Raw genomic sequence first — 19,259 nt, 5'->3', positions numbered from 1 at the left:
GTTTTCTTATAGTGATCAAATATTTTACTTTTACCCTTCTTAATGTACAATCAGCTTATTTTAGATTCCTTTTCATATATGATCAAATAATTTATATATACCCTTTTTAGTGTACAATCAACTTTCAATTAATAGTAGTGTGAGCAAAATATCTACTACAAACCGAATATTCAATCAGAAGAAATCGAAATTTAAAATTTGATTAAATGTTCAAATGATCAAATCAGATATTTTATAATCCGAAGTAATCTAAAAAATAGTAGTAGTATATATAATAATATATTATAACTATAAACTCAACAAATACAAAACTTTTGTGTTGGACTATTCTAATGGTATTCGGTAATTAGATTTTCAAATTTTCAGTGTTTTTATATTCGACTTTTGAATTTTTTAATAAATTTTTATGCAGTTTCGGATTTTCGAATCTGATTGGACAAAATCCGATCCGAAATCCCAATGCTGACCCTAATTATATTTTAGTATATGCTTGTATTTAGTTGCATAATTCAATAGCTATAAAAACTAATCTATCTTTAAATATAAAGAATTACTTTCTTCATACCTGATTAATTGTCTTCTTTTGAGTCTTTTGACTAAAGAAATGAAAAAATGAATAGAATAATATTCTTATTATAGAATATGAGTGAAGACTTAATGAATATAGATCAATTTACTAATTATTTTATTTATTTAGTTTAATATTTTTATTTTTATTTAGTAGTTATTTTTAATTATTTTCAGTCCGATAATTTTAATTATAGTTGAATTAAAATATACAATCAATTAAAATAAAAAAAATGTCTAAAAATACTTTTTTTTTGCTGTGGACAAATAAAGGTTGTTTGTCCACCAATGTTTCATCCTTAATGAATATGGATCTATTTACTAAAATTTGTAAAAAAGTAAATAGGATAGTTAATTCAAATGGATAAGAATATATGAGACAATTACTACGGACGGTGTAGTAATAAATAGCCATTAACATATGGTGACGACTAATCTTGATTCCAAAACATCTCTAATTATATTTAAATAAAAAAAAGGTGAAGGAGGTTGAACCAAAATGAAGCAGCATCACAACAGCAAACCTCCCACCTTCCACCCAACTCAAAATCTCAATCTCCCCCAACACTAACCCCCTCCCCCCCCCCAATATCTGCTCCACACTTCCCATCCCCCAAATTGATGGGAAGAAGAAGAAGAAGATGAAGCAGTAGAAGAAGAAGATGAAGAAGCTCAAGAAATACTACCTCCAGCTCAAACACCCCCACAAAATGGAGCGCAAATGGATCTTCCCCCTCGCCATCGGCTCCCTCTTCCTCCTCTTCCTCCTCTTCCTCACCACCCTCGCCTCCCCCGACGGCCTCCCCTTCTTCCCCCTCCGCCGCTACTACTCCTCCGCCTCCTCCTCTTCCTCCGCCGCCTCCATCTTCGTCGAGTCGCGCCTCAAGCCCCTCCCCGTCCCCGACCTCCCTCCCCCGCCGCCGCGCTTCGCCTACTTGATCTCCGGCTCCGCCGGCGACGGCGCGATGCTGCGCCGGACGCTCGAGGCGCTGTACCACCCGACGAATCAGTATGTGGTGCACCTCGACGGCGAGAGCTCCGCTGACGAGAGGCTTGATCTGCTCAATCACGTCTCTGCGCACCCGATTTTCAACAGATTTGGGAATGTGCGGATGATTACCAAGGCTAATTTGGTGACTTACCGCGGGCCGACGATGGTGGCGAACACGCTGCACGCGGCTGCGATTTTGCTGAGGAAGGGTGGGGAGTGGGACTGGTTTATCAATCTCAGTGCCTCGGATTATCCACTGGTTACTCAGGATGGTAATGATTTTTGTTTAATTAGGTTTTGTTGTTTGATAAAGTTGGAATCTCCGTAGCTGAGATGCTGTTACTGTGCTTAATTTGGATGTATTAGGCTAGTTTTGGAGTTTAATTGTTTCTGGTGTTTTGTTGATTAGATCTGCTGCATACGTTTTCGTTCTTGCCAAGGGATCTCAATTTCATTGATCACACAAGTAACATTGGCTGGAAAGAGTGAGTGGCCTTCCTAACGCGATCTATTTGTTTCGTTTTCGTGTTGGTTATTGACAATTCTGGTTGGATTTAGGTTTCAGAGGGCGAAGCCTGTGATCATTGATCCTGGGCTTTATATGACAAAGAAGACTGATGTGTTTTGGATCACACAGAGGAGAAGTGTGCCTACTGCTTTCAAGCTCTTTACAGGTGTGTTGCAATCATTCAATCCTAATTTTTATTATGTGATTTTGTCCTTGAATTGTTCTTTGTGTGTGCAAGTTTTGCTTGTTTTGGGATCTGGTGAAGATGCTTCACCTTTTTGTCTTGCCATGTGTATTTACTTTTTCATGAAAACCCAAATATAGAGGTTAGGCATCTTTCTGTGTTGGGATTCTGAGTATTTATGATTTTTGAGATCACTGTTGATATTCATTTTCTGGTTTTGCTATGTATTTCTTTAAGTAAAGAGCCTGAATTAGTATTCTTTCCAAAAATGCAGTTTTCTTGAATTCCCAGTTTGATGCAGGTTATGTTTTACTTCCATGCCCATTACACTAAGGAAATATTATATGGATATGGAAATTGTAACTGAGTTTTGAATGTTACTATCTTAAGTGATCTCTTACTCAAATTGCATTACCAATTAAATTTGGATCGACCGACCTCTGTAAGTAATATCTAGCATGAGTTCAGCAAGGTACAATTAATTTGTATCTGTTTTTATTCATACTTTCCTTGCTTGCTATTGTCATCCATTATGTTGGGCACAAGTTTTAAGCTACTTCTCAGAGTTTTATGATGAATGGCTTTGATATAATTTAAAGACGAGGGGTGTACCTGGAGAGGTGAAGTAATGTGAGGTTGATTTACAGGTTTTCTCCAAATTCCCCTAAACATAAATTCCCACGCTGGGCCTTCTTAGACCCGCGGTTATAAGAATGGAGCGAACTAATTGGAATGAAGTATTCATATAATTTTTGACAGATATTAGTCATCAGCAGCCTACATTCATCTGTAAATATGATTTCAATGAACACATTGGGTTATTATAAGATTGAATTTGAGCATGGCACATTGCTGGATCTTGATTTTTCCTGTAATTTAAATGTTTTCATTTCCAAATGATTCTTGTATAGGACTGAAGTTTTTTTCTTACAGGCTCTGCTTGGATGGCACTCTCTCGACCTTTCATCGACTACTGCATATGGGGATGGGATAACTTACCCCGAACGGTCCTCATGTACTACGCAAACTTCATATCTTCACCAGAAGGCTACTTCCACACTGTCGTTTGTAATGCGCCCCAATTCAAAAATACAACCGTGAACAGCGACCTTCACTTCATATCTTGGGACAACCCTCCCAAGCAGCACCCACACTACCTAACTGTCGATGACATGCAAAGAATGATCGATAGTAACGCTCCATTTGCTAGGAAGTTCCATCATGACGACCCGGTTCTGGACAGGATTGACTCTGAACTTTTGCTCCGGGGCAAAGACATGCTTGTCCCTGGTGGCTGGTGTGCAGGTAGTGGCGAAAACGGGACGGACCCTTGTTCTGTTGTGGGTAATGTCACAGTTCTGAGACCAACATCCGGTGCACAGAGATTGGAAAAGCTTACTAGTTTCCTCTTGTCGGATAATAATTTCCGACCAAGGCAGTGCAAATAGCAAAAAGCAAATCTTCTCGATGGCCATTTTGTTTATGGTGTCATGAAAAGTAGATGGCAAGATGGGATACATATTATATTTCAGTTAGGAGGAAAAAATTACTCAGAGCTCAAATTTAAGTTCTAATTAGTATTCATCACGAAGAAATAGAGAATGGGACCGTTCTTTTTATGATAGTACACGTTGTCATGACCCTCGATTCTTGATCTTGATGATAACTTGTAGTTTTGAGGTCCTTGCAGTCTCTGTATCAGCAACGGGATGTCGTGGCAAGAAGGGGATGCGTACGGAACTTCTCTTGTCGTGCATTGCATTATCCTGGTACCATTTTGCTTTCATTTAAACACTAGTACGCTATATATATAAGAGTAAACGAGAGGTACGCATCTTTGTTTATTCGTATGTTGTCTGTATGTGCATACCGTTTGATAACATTCTCAATGATCAAAATCATTTACCTCTTGCAGCCATTGTTTCTTTCAGTTTGTAGTTTGATTTAGCTTGAACATATGTTGGCTGCATTTTTCTTAATGTAGTGTGATTTATGAAATTATGATTCGACTGTTTTTCTGGACATGAACTCAGAGTTGTACACTTAACTTTGAATTTTCTGGTCTGCACATGTGTTTATGTAGTAGTAATTGATGCTTTGGTCGAACTGAATTCGGCATGATTGATGATGCTTGAGTCGCTTCCTAGCTAATGTCAGTCCGAGCAGATTGCAGTCTGCTCGTATTAACATTCAACTTACGAGCAGGGATACCCGCAGAAAAATAAAGTATACTCATTCCATTCACTACCAATAGCCTTGTTTATCCATTTTAGTCTGTCCACCAAAATTAGTCTTTTTTCATTTTTGATAACAAGGTCCACTATTTTTTTTTCTCAGTTTTTAAACATGATGTGTACAATAAGGTTGATAGTCCTAATATAAAATTTAGTGATACAAATTTTATTACATATCTCAATTTCAATTTCAACTAACATAAGTGGGAAAAAAAGGCTACTCAAAATGCACAAGAAATGGAATAAAAATAACAGATTTTGTTGGCAACAAACCAAATATGTCTGATCTACTCAATCTACTTTTGAAACATTATATGCTATACATGGTATTAAAATTGTTTGTCACAGTCAACCATCTGGATCGAATCATCACTAAAATCACTCCCACACCAAAAAAAACTCTACAAGATTGCAAGCAAAGATTCATTCACATTATAAATTAATGGAGAGTGGGAGAGAGTCATGCATACCTAACCAGAGAGAAAACAGGCACGTTCAAGTGAGTGCTCTTTAGATGAGAGAAAGAGAGATCAAGAAAATGGAGGGAGTTTTGTCGAGGAGAGAGGAGGGCTTCGTATCAAATTAATATAGCGAGCCTCATCTCTCTTGCGACAAAACTCCCTTTCACTTCCTTCCACCAAAATGTGTCCCGACCAGGCGACTATGGGGGAGGATGTGCCACTTAGCCGAGTGGGACGATCCGTCCAACCACTCGACCGAGCCTCGTGCGCGGATGGGGCAGAGCATGATGATGAATGAATCCCACATTTGTAAGTGATGAAGAAGGCTGCCTAAGAGTGTCATTTAAAGGAATCTACTTAAGTCTAAACAAGGCAGCATTAGGGGAAGGTGTTATTTGATTTCTACTTAGTAAGCCACTTGACTTATTAAATTACTTGAATATACAGCTGGCTGTATTTGTTATATCGTCTCATCCTCGTTAATATCTCCTTCATTGCTACTTGTATATATTAATGATGTCAATTTCAGTTGTATTCTTAATTAATTTTACACATTCAATTGGAACCACAGTGATGTAATAACCTCATAAATTCGTACGTTACTATATTTTATAGCTTACATTAGAACATTAGTAGCCTTGGCCAACTCGCCTTTTTTCTATGAATAATAAAATAAATTGTTGTATGCATTATCACAAGCAATTATGACATGCATAGAACAATGTATGAGTATTACTCCTAGTAATACCTTCGAAAAATAAATTGTTGCATAATAATAGAGAGCGAACAAAAGTCACGTCGCAGAAGTGAAACACTCGCTCAAACCTATATCAGATATGAACAAGTGTCATCTCTCCTACGAAGTGACTCTTGCCGCTCTAATAAATCACACTATAACACATGCATCTTTTAAAATGAATTGTATGTTTCTATTTACATGAATTGTATTTATAGAGGGTTGAGCAATGAGCAATATTAAAACGACCTTGACAATTTCAAATTTTCAAGACTTATACTCCTTATACATAGATTTATTTTTTAGTATGTTAAAATATGTACTACTTTTAATGACCTGCTTTGTGTACATGTAAGAAAATGCGTTGATTACTAGTTTCAAGTTTTAGAATTTCATTTCTTAGTTCACACTATGTTTGTGTTTCTTTGACAAGTTGCAAGACTTTCTTCGAATATAGTAATATAGTTTCGTGCGGATTTCTAAGAAACAAATAAATTTCTTAGTTTGGACAATTAAACTTATAACCAAATTTAAATATGGGGGCCAAATTATCTAATATAATATATCAACAGTACAAATACTTTTAAACAGCTATCCATAACTAATCCTCGTACCAATTCATCAAATGGAGATTTCCAAATGTCTAATTGTTTAAAATATTATAAAACATTACAATAAATTCATTTTATAAGGACACAAAATTAAAATTATAATTACTGTAAAGTTGAAAATGGCTAAAATTTAGAGTGAAAACAGTCTATAAAACAAAATGAATGAGGTAAAGAGAAATCACCAGACTTAAATACTAGGAATCATAGGAAATATTCCGATCATATTGTTGCAGTTAATTTTCTTATCACATGATCTCAGTGTAGAATGCAAACACAACAAAAATAAATAAATGGGGAAAATGAAATAATTTTAGGATATACGAATATATCTTATGAATTAATCATGTAAAATTAATTTCAGATTTTTCTTTTTATTCTTTAAAAAATGTTTTTTATTTCATATTTTATCATCTAATAATATACTATTATAAAATGCCTACTAAAAATAATAAGAAGAAACAATATGACAATTTAAAATTATTAATAACATTTATAAAAGGATAATTGGAAAAAAGAAGAGTGAACAGAATTATTTCCTAAACTATTGAATTTGCATAAGCGCGATCCTTTGAAAAATAAAATATCACCATTAGTCCCAAAATTCATGGTATAATCATTTATCAGGTTCTATTTCACTTTATTTATGACTTACATACAATCAAACCTATTAAGGGTGTTTTTATTTCAATTTTTTAATTATCTTCTCTTGAAATAAAGTAAACAATATGAGCATAATTTATACAAGAACCTAAATTTCTTAATACGTTGAATTTAATAAAGTTAGTATTTTTTGGCTCCAATTTACTCATGATTAAAAAATGTTAAAATATAAATCCTGTCGATTTTTTGAAAAAATCAACAACGAAGGTAATTTATGCTTCCAAGTTCCAACGTTGTTTATTTATAGAAATTAATTATGACGTTTATCGCAGCAAAAAAGCAATTCCGTCGCCTTGGCAGCCCTCACACTCCGGAGGCCTTAAACCACTGGCTGCCAGAAGCCCATCTCCCGAGGCCTCAAACTTGTGCCTGAGAGATGAAAGCAACTACTCACACTCCGGAGGCCTTAAACCACTGGCTGCCAAAAGCTATCTCCCAAGGCCTCAAACTTGTGCCTGAGAGATGGAAGCAACTACATATATGACAGCAGTGGAAACCCAAGCTTGGCTAATTATGACATTTATTCATGTTAAGGTTTGATACACTGCTTTAACATTTCTCATGTTCAGGATTGATATGCTAAATTGAATTTTATACTCAATTTTATAGGGAAAATGTCATAAATTCGATAGTATGTAAACTTAAAATCAAACTTTAATATTGCAGTTCAAAATTCTAGACCACGTGGGATATTCAAAATTCAATTGAAGTTGATGGCATTTACAATTTACAACAAAACAGGAGCATCAAGTTGATCATAAAATCCTGGATTCAGACTACTTGCACTTTTACAAATTCGAATAAAATTCTAATTTATCATTAAAAGTCCATATAGAATAATTAGGTCCAAGCATTAACATATTATAATGAGTCATCAAAGTCCACTGTTATCAAATGAGCCAAACTCTTTTTCTTTTCTTCAAAACCAAGCAGAACCAGAAACCCAATTAAAGAGAGATAGTTAGTTAGATAAGAAAAAACATTATAAATATTAAATACCATTACTATAAAAACAATACAAAGATATGCTCAGGAATCATGAAATAGTCTTCTCATTGATTATAAATAATCTCTGAAGTCTGACATGTGAATTTATTTCATTAATCATCACAGCAAAATAAAAGAGATTCATAAAAACGAAGAATCAATTTTATTTTAGAAACAAGCAGCTCTCATACTAGAAAAGTTCTTCCACATGATAATTATCAGAATAGCGTATATGGCCTAATAATTAGGCAGATAATCACAGAGCCACAAAAAACGATTTTGTATAAAACACAAATTCAAAAATTAATAAATCGGTAAGAATATTGAAAATGAGGAGATCAGAGGTTTGGAAAGGTTTATCAGTCAGGGTTAGTTCAGAAACACGGACCAAATAAGGTAATCATCATATCTCCTCGAAAAATAAAAACATAGTAGTAGAAAAATAGGGGGGAAATCATCAGAGACTTAAATACTAGGAATCATGGGAAATATTCCGATCATATTGTTGCAGTTAATTTTCTCATCACATGGTTTCCAGTGTAGAATTCAATCAAAAAACCTGAAACAACCTAAGAAATCGAGAAAATAAAAAGAAACGTAAATCGAGAGCTGTAGCCTAATGTGAAGAAGATGAGATTTGCAGTGATAACTCAGCTGAATATATAGGGAGGAGAGTGGTTTTAAAACCCTAGATCGAGAGGCGGAGCGCCGCAAGCGAGAGTAGTGGTGGGCGTTGAGAAATTTGTGGTGTGGGATTTAAAAAGGGTTTTGTTTAGTGGGCTAGGCCTAGGCCCAATTTGTTAGGGATCATTTCTCCTAAAATAAGTAGTTGAACTATTTTAATTGGGAAATACTATAGTAGGAAATTTTGTTATAGTACTAATTTTTATTAGGTTCAACATCTAGGCATCAACCGATCTTGTGACATTTGATTAAGAATCTCCTGGTTAAAGAAACTTTGTAAACTAGCCACATACTAATATATGTGAAACACTGTTACATGTTTATTTAACTAATTCCTAGTATAGCATCTGTGTATTGCAAGTAGGGGTGGGTGGATATAGGCAGCTGAGCCCAATGACATTTATTTAATTTGGAAACATTTGAATAGTGGGCTTTGATTATAAGTTTTTAATGGGAGGTTACGGTCCCAATAATAAATTATAAACCTCAACACTTGAGCCAATAACAATGGGCAAACTGCAAAAAAAAAAATCAAATTTGAAAATCTAATGGTCCAGATTTTAGTTCCTAAATCGGTTGATTCAAACCCAAATCCAGCCAGACCAGTCGCTGGGAGTTGGGAATTTGTGGGTTCAGCCGAGGGAGGTGGAAACTACCTCCCATGATGACAGGGTGACTCGTGTTGGGGGCTGTGGCTCGCCATATGGGGAATGGGCATTTGTTGCTAATGTAGAATGTGTTTGTGTTTTAAGATAACATGTGTCAGGTTTGTGTTTGATTCAGGAGTTCCTTAACCGGTTGATTTTGGGTTAAATGGTTGGTTCGCAATCTGATAATGACCTGAGTAGCACAATTTTGCCACCTCTAATCATAATATCAGTAATATGTTGTCGAGCCTGATATTTGAATCTTATCCAGTATACCATCACAAACGATCAGTCTTGATTATTGAGAATAAATTAATTATATGATGGAATGAATAAATAAAAATAATATTTGTATACTTAATTTCTTTATCTTTTATTTAATTTATATGTTGATAAATTTTCTCTCCCTTACTCCTTACTCCTTAAATCTTTAATTAATTTGTTGTTACCGAATGCACGAAGAGTACACATTTTAATTTTAATTTTGGATATTTTTGCTTCAGAAGATTAAAAATTTTATCGCAATTATTAATTTTATATTATGTACATCCATCAATAAACACATATTTAATTTGAATTGTAGGTATATTATCATAAATTTGCATGTGTATTGGATTTATTTTCAAATTTGTCAAATACCTTAGTAATTTCTTCACTACTTTAATTGTATCATCCATATATAATATACATAAGATTATTATATACTGAAAATGTTCTCTATTTATTACTACTATATTTTACTCAAAATTGAAAAAAAAAATATGTACAACTAGTTATAAATAGAACCGAATGCTCCTATAATTTGTCATCAATAAATCACGTCAAAATCTATTTTCTCCAGTTCCATCAGGTACTTCTAATAAATCTTTACTTTAGATCGATAGATCACTTTTGTTCTTCTATAATCTCTCCAACTCTCCATGCTTATTTTATTACAGTCCAAAATAAGCTTGAAAACAACAATTGAAGTGAATATTCATTGTTTGATTTACACTGATGCCAAGTATGGAAAAGAACTCGAGTATTAATTAACATGTTCCATTGGCCGGTGTTTACGACTTGTCTTGTCGTGTATTGTAAGACTTCAAAGTTCGAATTGGAGAGATGTTCTTATCGTGCAGTCAGTTGTTATGATTTTGAATTTCGTATAAGATCAGTTCAGCCTTTGGATGCGATGCCTTAAAACTATTAATATAAGTACCAAATCTCATTTTCTCAATGTCAAATTTTCTCAGATTTCTCAAAACATCCTCAAACTAGACCTCAAATGCTCGTTTTCTATGCATAATTTGATATATATTTTCCCATTGACAGTAAGAATGCATTTGGCTATTACTTGATTGATTTTTTAATCTTATTGCAAGAGCACAGGACGCTTATCCTTACTAATAAGCTATAATCTCCAAATATTAAATTAATTTAAATCATACAGTCTTATACTCCTATTACATACTCCATAATACATCTATTTGTTCGAGTTTATTAGTAACTTCGACCACAACAATGTATGCAATACCCTCTATTCCGCGGCGGCGCCGACACCGCCGGGACAAAAAGTGACAACATAAACATCCGAGGGGCAGTTGACGAGCGGCGACGGCGTGTCGAAAGCGTAGCTAACATACGCCGGGCACGCGCGCTTGAATATCTTGGAATACTCATTAGGCCTGCATTTGGCCGGACTCCCATACTCATTCCGGCAACAAAACGCGTCGACGTCGAAAGCCAAGCAGGCGCTCTTGCACGCCACCACCTCCCCTCTCCGGTTCCTCACCTGCAGTTCCTCCGGGCACGCCTCCTTCACATCCCTCACGCACCCTCCGATGCTGCACTTCGCGTCGGAGGGCCGCGTCGAGACGGCCACGGGGAGGTTGTAGCCGTCCACCACGCTGACGTCGTAGAAAATCGGCTTCCGCTTGTCGGCCTGCAGTGTGAACTCGACAAGAGTGGCCGGCGGGAGACCGATGGCGCCGCCGCACTCGAGTTTGCCGGCGCAGTCGCCGGTTTCGCAGGCGGGTTGGTTGTTGACGGCGTCGAAATTGCATCCGGTTCGGGCCCAGATCCGGCCCGACCAGTCGCCTGGGGCGGGGAATTTGTGGGTTCGGCCGGGCGGGCGGGAGGTGGAAGCCGCCTCCCGCGATGACGGGGTGGCCCGTGTTTGGGGCCGTGGCGGGCCATATGGGGAATGGGCATTTGTTGCTAATGTAGAATGTGCATGCACTTACATGCCCTGCAACAAATATTTTTCTTTAATATATGTAACAATTAGAAGTAATTATGTGGTGTTATTGTCTAATATTTGGTATATTACATACTATAGTGTTTTAATTTTGAGCAGGTGGACAAGTAAGTGGTAACAAAATTTTGGGTCAATCTCACTTTCTAAAATATTTAATTAGTATATATTGACATTTTCTTAATTGTCTCATTTATTTGTATTTGAAGGAGATTGTGTATGATATGGATATGGAAATTGAAATTCATAATTTTTTATCACCAAAAAAAGTCATTGATTTTAATAATATTAAAATATACTGTATAATGTAAGACTAGAATAAAGTATTTTGCTTTTGAATCATACATAATTTCATTCCCAAATCTAATGAATGTGGCAATTGTATAAAATGGAAAATTTATGATATAATTGACTATTTTTAAAGTTTTGGGATCGACCACCGAAATTCATGGTTTTTAATGCAATGTGTCCAAATAAAAAAAGGTAAATAGTGCTCAATCTTTTTTTCTTTGGGAGATGGGGTATTAAAATGAAGGGTATAAATTACACACAAATACCAAAATAACAATATACTATAAAGGAGCAAGTGATTATATTGCATGATTACCTGATGAAATGAGGAGCCAAACAAGGGAAATAAAGAAGGTTGGGGATTTCATTTTGCTTGCAAAGGTAGCGGTAGATTTGGCTGAATGCTGAACTCAAATATATATATCCATTATGCAACATTTTTTTAATAGTTAATTATTTGATTCTAAGCCAAGTTTTGAGGTTTGAAAACTTTTACGACAGAGAAACAAAAATTGTTTTTTAATGATTTGCCCTGGTTTGTACCAATTCTAATCACAATAATTAACTCGACTTTGCTTTTAGGTGACTGGAAATTGACTTCGCTTTTAGGGTTGGAAATTATACCTCATTAAGGCAGGTGTCTTTCTTCATTACTTTTTTCCAACCACAAATTTTCACCCTAAAGTGTTTTATGTAATGCTGTAGTTGCTTAATTTTCATTTTTAGCTATATTCAATTATTCATTGTGATTACGAATAAGTGTTAACTCCCCATTATGCGCAACTTTGAAAATTTATTATAATTAATTTATATGGTCAATTAATTAAATAAAATAAGAAAAAAATATCATTACATAAATTTTTAAATACAAAATACATAAAAGTGGAGCCCAACTATTATACCAAGTCCAATTCGACCAAGTACATAAAAGTAAAAGAAAAATAAATTAAATTTGTTGTCTTTTTTTTTTCCTCTTCTCCGTCGCATTCTCGGCCCTTTCTCAGCCGCGACTGTGTTCTCCGCCGCCGGGCTGACTACGCCCTCACCGATGTTCCCTTTCTTCCCTCTTTTCTCAACACCCACTTACTCTGAAACGCACGTATATAGCATCTCTCTCTCGCAGCTCTCTCTGCTGTGTTGGAAAAATTAGTCGTCTTTCGCCGACGCCGAGCAGCCGCCGTATCCTTCGTTATAACATCGTTTTTCAGCTCTCTTACTGCCACATCCCCTTCTCATTTTCTTTCTCGTTGTCTGCCTCCTCCGCAACTCAATTTTCGCGCCATACGCAATGGACGTGAGAAAGCTTCTAAAAGCATCGGCAGAAGCTAGAAACCTCAAATTCGGTAAAGCCATCCACGCACATCTCATTGTTATCAATCAAATTACACGGAACCACGTAATTGAGAAGAACTCGTTGATCAATCACTATGCAAAGTGTGGTGATTTATCGAGTGCGCGCATACTGTTCGACAAAATGCGGAAGAGGAATGTCGTTTCTTGGGGCAGCATGATGTCCGGGTATTCACAGCACGGCTACGCTCAAGAAGTTGTGCAGCTGTGGAGAAAAATGGTTAATGTGGATAAACTAAACCCAAACAGGCATGTGCTTCCGATGGTTCTTTCGTCGTGCTCGAATTGTGGATTGCTGGATGAAGGCCAGCAGTGTCACGGGTATGCATTGAAGTCTGGATTGATATTTCATCAATATGTTAAGAATGCACTTGTTTACCTGTATACGATGTCAACTCATCTGAAAGAGGCCATGCAGGTTCTTGATTCACCACCAAGATCGGATCTTTGCACTTATAATTCGGTGTTGAAAGGACTCTTGGCACATGGGTACTTGACCGAGGCGTGTTATGTTTTGCGTATGATGATTGAGGAATTGGAGTGGAGTAGGTGGGATGGTGTTACTTGTGTTAATGTTTTCAGTGTTTGTGGCCATCTTAAAGATTTGATATTGGGAAGGCAAGTTCATGGACGACTGTTGAAGATTGGTTTGGATCATGATTTGTTCGTGGGTAGCGCCACAATTGATATGTATGGAAAATGTGGTGATGTTTCACAGATGAGAAAAGTTTTTGATTCATTGAGAGCAAGAAATGAGGTGACTTGGACAGCTGCTCTAACTGCCTATACACAGAATGAATGCTTTGAAGAAGCACTTAAGCTGTTTCTAGAAATGGACCGCGAAAACATTGTACCAAATGAATACACATTTGCAGTGCTTTTGAACTCGTGTGCTGGTTTGTCAGCTCTTGGGTATGGCAGCTCGATACATGCACGCGTTGAGAAGGTGGGGTTAAAGCACGATATTGTTGTTGGTAATGCTTTGATATACATGGCTTCAAAATGTGGCCTCATTGATGATGCACGCACGCTGTTCGAGAGTTTGTTAGATCGTGATGTCATATCATGGAATTTGATGATAAATGGTTACTCGTATCATGGGCTTGGCATGGAAGCCCTTGATGTGTTTCAACATATGTTGAGTGAATGGAAACAACCGAGTTATGTAACTTTTGTCGGGGTGCTCTCTGCTTGTAGCTTGTCGGGGCGAGTTGATGAAGGTTTCTATTATCTGGATCATATGATGAGAGAATATGGCATTGAACCCGGGTTAGAGCACTATACCTGCATTGTTGGGCTCCTAGGTAGGGCACGTAGGCTAGATGAGGCGGAGAATTTCATTAGATCGAGTCCACTAAGATGGGATGCCATTGCCTGGAGAAACTTGCTCAACGCTTGCCTCGTCCATCAGAATTATGGTCTAGGAAAGAAAGTTGCAGACATACTGCTGGAGATCGGCCCAGATGATGCTGGCACGTGTATCCTAATGTCAAATATGCACGCCAAAGCCAAGAGATGGGATAAAGCCTCCGCTGTGAGAAAATTGATGAGAGAAAGGAACATAAAAAAAGAGCCTGGGTTGAGCTGGATAGAAATTAGAAATGATACACACGTCTTTGTCTCTGGTGACATGAATCATGTGGAGTCTGTTCAAATTCGTGACAAGGTGAAAAAACTTTTGGCTGAGATTAGAACTCTGGGTTATGTTCCAGATATTGCTACGGAGCTGCACGATGTGGAGGAGGAACAGAAAGAGGATTGGCTCGGTTATCACAGCGAGAAGTTATCCATAGCGTATGCGCTCATGAAAACACCTCAAGGGGCAACCATCCGTGTCATGAAGAACCTTAGAATGTGCGATGATTGCCACTCTGCAGCAAAATACATCTCGAAGCTCACAAACAGAACAATAATTGTTAGAGATGCAAACCGGTTTCATCGTTTCAGAGATGGTTTCTGTTCATGTGCTGACTATTGGTAAACATAGTCCACCTATGCATACACCGAAGATTATGGTTGATCTCTATCTAGGCTACATGAAATAGGCCATCTTAACCTGCCATGTCCTAGTGGAAGGTGTGGATATGCTGAATAATGGGAGCTCACACCATGGTGCGATTCTTAGTTGTCCTGTAGTACTTTTTGCGGGCAATGAAAATCCTCCCACTACACCCTCCTTTCCCCATCATCAAGACTCAGGCAGGCTAAGTTCAGGTAATGAAAAAAGAACATGGGTAATGAAATTGAGAAAATCAACATTCTTTGTATTAATTATTTGTCCATATTTCGGTTGATTTCTTCTTGCTACTTGGTTTATTCAGAAATGAGCATACTGCAAGATGCTAAAGTATGTCACTTGGTTATGAAGTTAACCAGTTTGAGTGAGTGACAGGTAACAACAATGTCTTTCGTCATCACTGTATTTTATGGGCTTCGCTTTTTCCCATCATTTAGTTTTGGATCATAGCTACCAAAATTTCAGTCTTATGGTGTTATTTTTAGCAAGTGAGCATGAGTCAAGGATGCCAATGCCTTTCTCTGTGGAAGAAAAGGAGAGCTCTGAATGCCAGAATACGTAATACTATCATTTTTTGCCGATCAGGTTGTGATAGAACAGTAACTTAACTCGCGCCATATTATCCTATATATCTTCATATCCCATAAACATCTTTTCTATATCTGTGTGCGTAAGTTGCTATGAACCATTTATATACTTTAGTATCATTCAAGAATTGGTTATTTGGAAATGCAGATAATCTAGAGATTAGTTCTCCCTTGTCATGATCTTACAACTAGTGGTTAGTGTTCTGATAAATAAATCCCAAATTAGCAGACATATTGTTTACCTATAAGTTTGTGGTGTTGGTGAAAGAGTAATGTTAGGACAGCCACCTATAACAGCACTAAATGTATAACATAACTTGCCCAACCTGAACATGATTGTATTTTGTGGAGTATACGTTGTTTACAGCATCGAGACCATCAACGATGAGGATTGTTCTGTTCGGGCAGTATCTTCGTATGATTTTGCTTTTGTTGAGTAGTAGTTAGTAGTTTTTAAAGCTATATATATACGATATGACTACTCAAATAAGACCAGGATTTGTGTTTAACTATGATCACATTTTGAATAATCAAAATACGTGTAGCTTTGATAACATTCTAAATTATCAAAATCTATCCACTTCTTGCACTCATTTCTTTCAAATGAAGTCTTGTTTAAGTGAAAACATGGTGATTTATGAGTTTATGAATCTACAGCACAATAGCTTAGAATCGTAGGCAAATTATGAGGGTAGTTTGGTAATTTAAATACACATAAACAACAGAATTTCTAACAACTCGTTGAATTCTCTTGAGAATTGTGGAATATCAGCAATGATTGAACCTCTGCACTATCTATTTAAATTGGACATTTATGGGCCGCGGCCCATAAATATTTATTACTGCTACATCAATTGGCTCATTTAGTACTCTTAATTGTGCATAAGCATAAACAAAAGAAAAAAAAAGTAATCTTTATCCAAATATATCAAGAAAAATTAATTCAGTTGTGCATGATTTAGTAAATCAAGAGAAAAAAGAAAGAAAGAAAAGCAATTGGGTCATTTAGTACTCTCATTGTGCATCCAAATGAGTTGTAATAAGTTGACAATATCAAATTTTACTAACTTAGTGAGCTCTTCATGAAGTAACAAGGCGATTATTATCAAGATTATACGTTTAGTTGAAGGATTATAATAAAAATATTTAAGTGCATACTTTAATATTTGTGTCAGTGAAGCATGGTTTTGATTTTATTAATGTTACTATCGGTTACTGGTTGCGATATCCAAGTTTGAAATCATCTAAATAAATCCATACATTTCATTTTTTAATAAGAAAAATATTAACATACCAATACCTCATGATAAGATTTACGAAATTAAATAAGAAAAATATCCAATGAAAGTTATACTAGTATCGTACAATCAAGTGAAAAAAAAGGTGGAAATGAGCGAGATTATAATTTTTCCACCAATTTTCATGTGAAACGCACCCGTATAGTCATTAATCTAATCTAATAATATTAATATTTTACTTAATTTTATTGTTTTAAACTTTTATGATTTGTTTTTATATGTATCAAATAAATAAATACATTAAACAAAATGGAATTGGGGCTATAAGTTTATCAGTGTGCACTGTGAAATTATATTCATGTCTTCCTTTAACATTTGAATTTTAAAAATGGAATTTTTATAATGGGTTTAGTTTTTCTTCATTTAAATGTTCTAACGTGTGTTGAAAAAATAAAATAAAATAAAAAAATTCCGTATTATAGTAATTGCACATAATTGAATATAAAAATAGCAATATATAGATAAAGAAAATTTAGTAAACTTAATAAATGTAACCATTATTGAAAGAACAATACTTAAAATTCTTAAACTTGTTAATCGTATCCATGGAAATTGGTATTATAACAATATGTACAAAGAAATTTTAGTAAGTTTGAAAAATGTATCCATTCTTGAAACAATAATCCATAAAAACCTAACATGAGTTGTTAATCGTACTCGTATCCATGGAAATTGGAATTATAAGATTACAAATTATAACAACATATAGTATAAAGAAACTTTAGTAAGTTTAATAAATGTATTAATTCTTGATACAACAATAATTATAAATCTTACAGTTGTTAATCGTATCCCTGAAAGGCTGAAAATTTAAATACCAGCCATAAAACATTAGTGCGGTGTGCAATGTTGAAATCTTATTACTATAACAATTAAATTAATTTATTTTGATTGATTAGCTTATCATAAAAAAGTTCATAGCCGGAGCAATTTTAATTATTTTACTAGCACTCTATATTTTATAACAAATAATTAACACATTAAACAAAAATAGATAATATATTTAATCTAAAAACATATTCATAAATATTACTAGTATTCTGCATTGTTGCATCTTTATATACACATTTCTTCTTTCATTTTATACATGATGTCCTATCATAAAAATTCTAACATAAAAGTAATGGGACCACATAATATATTTAAATTAAAATATTAATAATAAAAAATAAGCAAAAAAGGGAAATTTATGTTTACACACTTTATTTAACATGGCTGCATTTAGAATGGCTGCAAAATTAAATCTATAACAACCAATTTAAGCCATCATTAATGACATTTATTTGTGGAAGCTGGGTAAAACACGTCTCGATTGTTTTTTTTTTGCTTAACTTGTCTCTAAATCACGTCTAAATTGATTTTCCATGTTTTAGTATATTTAGTTTAATAGCCATATCACCTTAATTTAAATTGTATTTGTAGATTTTTTTTTTGAAGAAATGATCACATTGTAATATTTAATTTTTCAATTTAATTTGATTCACAGGAATTACACTGTTGACAACTCCATCAATCGTTTTCATGTATGAAATGAAATCAATATATGTGAGCTGTTACTGTTAGCACAGGCAACTATTCAATTATTTTTTGAAAATATAACATCTGCATCTTTTTTTTATTTATTTTAATTATTTTGCGAGTTTTTTTTAAAAATGTTGGTTCAAACTATAAATGGCCGAAATTTGTTTTATGTCTATATAGATAGAATTTGGTTGACTATTAATTGTGATATTTATAAGCCTGTCCCACATGAATAAATATATAGATGGGCCATTTATCATACTCCAGATAAATATTCCGAAAATCAAATTTTGAATTTTTTGTTTTTGAATTTACCAACTATTTTAATTGTAGTTTACTAAAATAATAAATACTCCATATATTAGTAGATTTAGTATTGAAATACTGGTATGGTACATTTGACTGTAACTTTTTCCAGTAAAAACTTGTTTTATATACGGAGTACTACTATTATTTCATTAAAAATATCGTTTAAGGAGTAGTAGTATAACTTTTCTGAGGGGCATTTAAATATAATTACGAATGCTTCACTAAGCATAGTAGCTACAAACCTATATATTTGCTACATTTAGAAACTTTGGCTTGCATCTAACTAACTTTTAAGAATTAATTTAAAGAAATTAAATTAAAATTAAAAATCTGAGTATCATCAAACATATTATTTACCGTTTTTTTTTTCTTGAGTAGCT

At 34.9% G+C, this 19,259-nt stretch overlaps 2 protein-coding genes, 5 non-coding genes and 1 pseudogene across 8 annotated transcripts; 2 read left to right on the top strand and 6 right to left on the bottom strand.

Annotated features, from left to right (window-relative positions):
- Positions 1-1,131: 1,131 nt before the first annotated feature.
- Positions 1,132-4,356, top strand: LOC121769167 (beta-glucuronosyltransferase GlcAT14B-like). The gene is made up of 4 exons (XM_042165883.1): positions 1,132-1,830; positions 1,968-2,043; positions 2,117-2,232; positions 3,184-4,356. Exons 1-4 carry the CDS (start codon positions 1,230-1,232, stop codon positions 3,696-3,698), a joined length of 1,308 nt encoding a protein of 435 aa, XP_042021817.1. The 5' UTR covers positions 1,132-1,229; the 3' UTR covers positions 3,699-4,356.
- Positions 4,357-6,468: 2,112 nt separating this feature from the next.
- On the bottom strand, positions 6,469-6,548 carry LOC121769646. The gene has a single exon (XR_006043665.1). It is a non-coding gene; the product is annotated as a small nucleolar RNA Z199 (small nucleolar RNA).
- A 1,426-nt stretch (positions 6,549-7,974) lies between these two features.
- LOC121769653 lies at positions 7,975-8,071 on the bottom strand. The gene has a single exon (XR_006043671.1). It is a non-coding gene; the product is annotated as a small nucleolar RNA R64/Z200 family (small nucleolar RNA).
- Positions 8,072-8,119: 48 nt separating this feature from the next.
- LOC121769650 lies at positions 8,120-8,205 on the bottom strand. Its single transcript, XR_006043668.1, has one exon. It is a non-coding gene; the product is annotated as a small nucleolar RNA U54 (small nucleolar RNA).
- Positions 8,206-8,273: 68 nt separating this feature from the next.
- LOC121769626 lies at positions 8,274-8,351 on the bottom strand. The gene has a single exon (XR_006043647.1). It is a non-coding gene; the product is annotated as a small nucleolar RNA SNORD18 (small nucleolar RNA).
- A 40-nt stretch (positions 8,352-8,391) lies between these two features.
- On the bottom strand, positions 8,392-8,473 carry LOC121769645. Its single transcript, XR_006043664.1, has one exon. It is a non-coding gene; the product is annotated as a small nucleolar RNA Z199 (small nucleolar RNA).
- A 2,179-nt stretch (positions 8,474-10,652) lies between these two features.
- LOC121768678 lies at positions 10,653-12,165 on the bottom strand (annotated as a pseudogene).
- A 595-nt stretch (positions 12,166-12,760) lies between these two features.
- LOC121767344 (pentatricopeptide repeat-containing protein At5g39680-like) lies at positions 12,761-16,275 on the top strand. Of its 2 annotated transcripts, XM_042163596.1 has the most exons (3): positions 12,761-15,361; positions 15,469-15,539; positions 15,650-16,275. In XM_042163596.1, the coding sequence occupies exon 1, from the start codon at positions 13,086-13,088 to the stop codon at positions 15,126-15,128; it is 2,043 nt and encodes a 680-aa protein (XP_042019530.1). In that variant the 5' UTR covers positions 12,761-13,085; the 3' UTR covers positions 15,129-15,361; positions 15,469-15,539; positions 15,650-16,275. The 2 variants fall into 2 exon arrangements, with proteins under 2 accessions (XP_042019530.1, XP_042019529.1); XM_042163595.1 differs by lacking the exon at positions 15,650-16,275 and having other exon boundaries at positions 15,469-15,561.
- The last annotated feature ends 2,984 nt before the right edge of the window (positions 16,276-19,259 follow it).

Source organism: Salvia splendens, chromosome 15 (genome assembly GCF_004379255.2).
Source record: "Salvia splendens isolate huo1 chromosome 15, SspV2, whole genome shotgun sequence".
Classification (NCBI taxonomy): Eukaryota; Viridiplantae; Streptophyta; class Magnoliopsida; order Lamiales; family Lamiaceae; genus Salvia; species Salvia splendens.
Note: the sequence above shows the minus strand (reverse complement) of the source record. Positions and strands in the feature narration are given on the sequence as shown.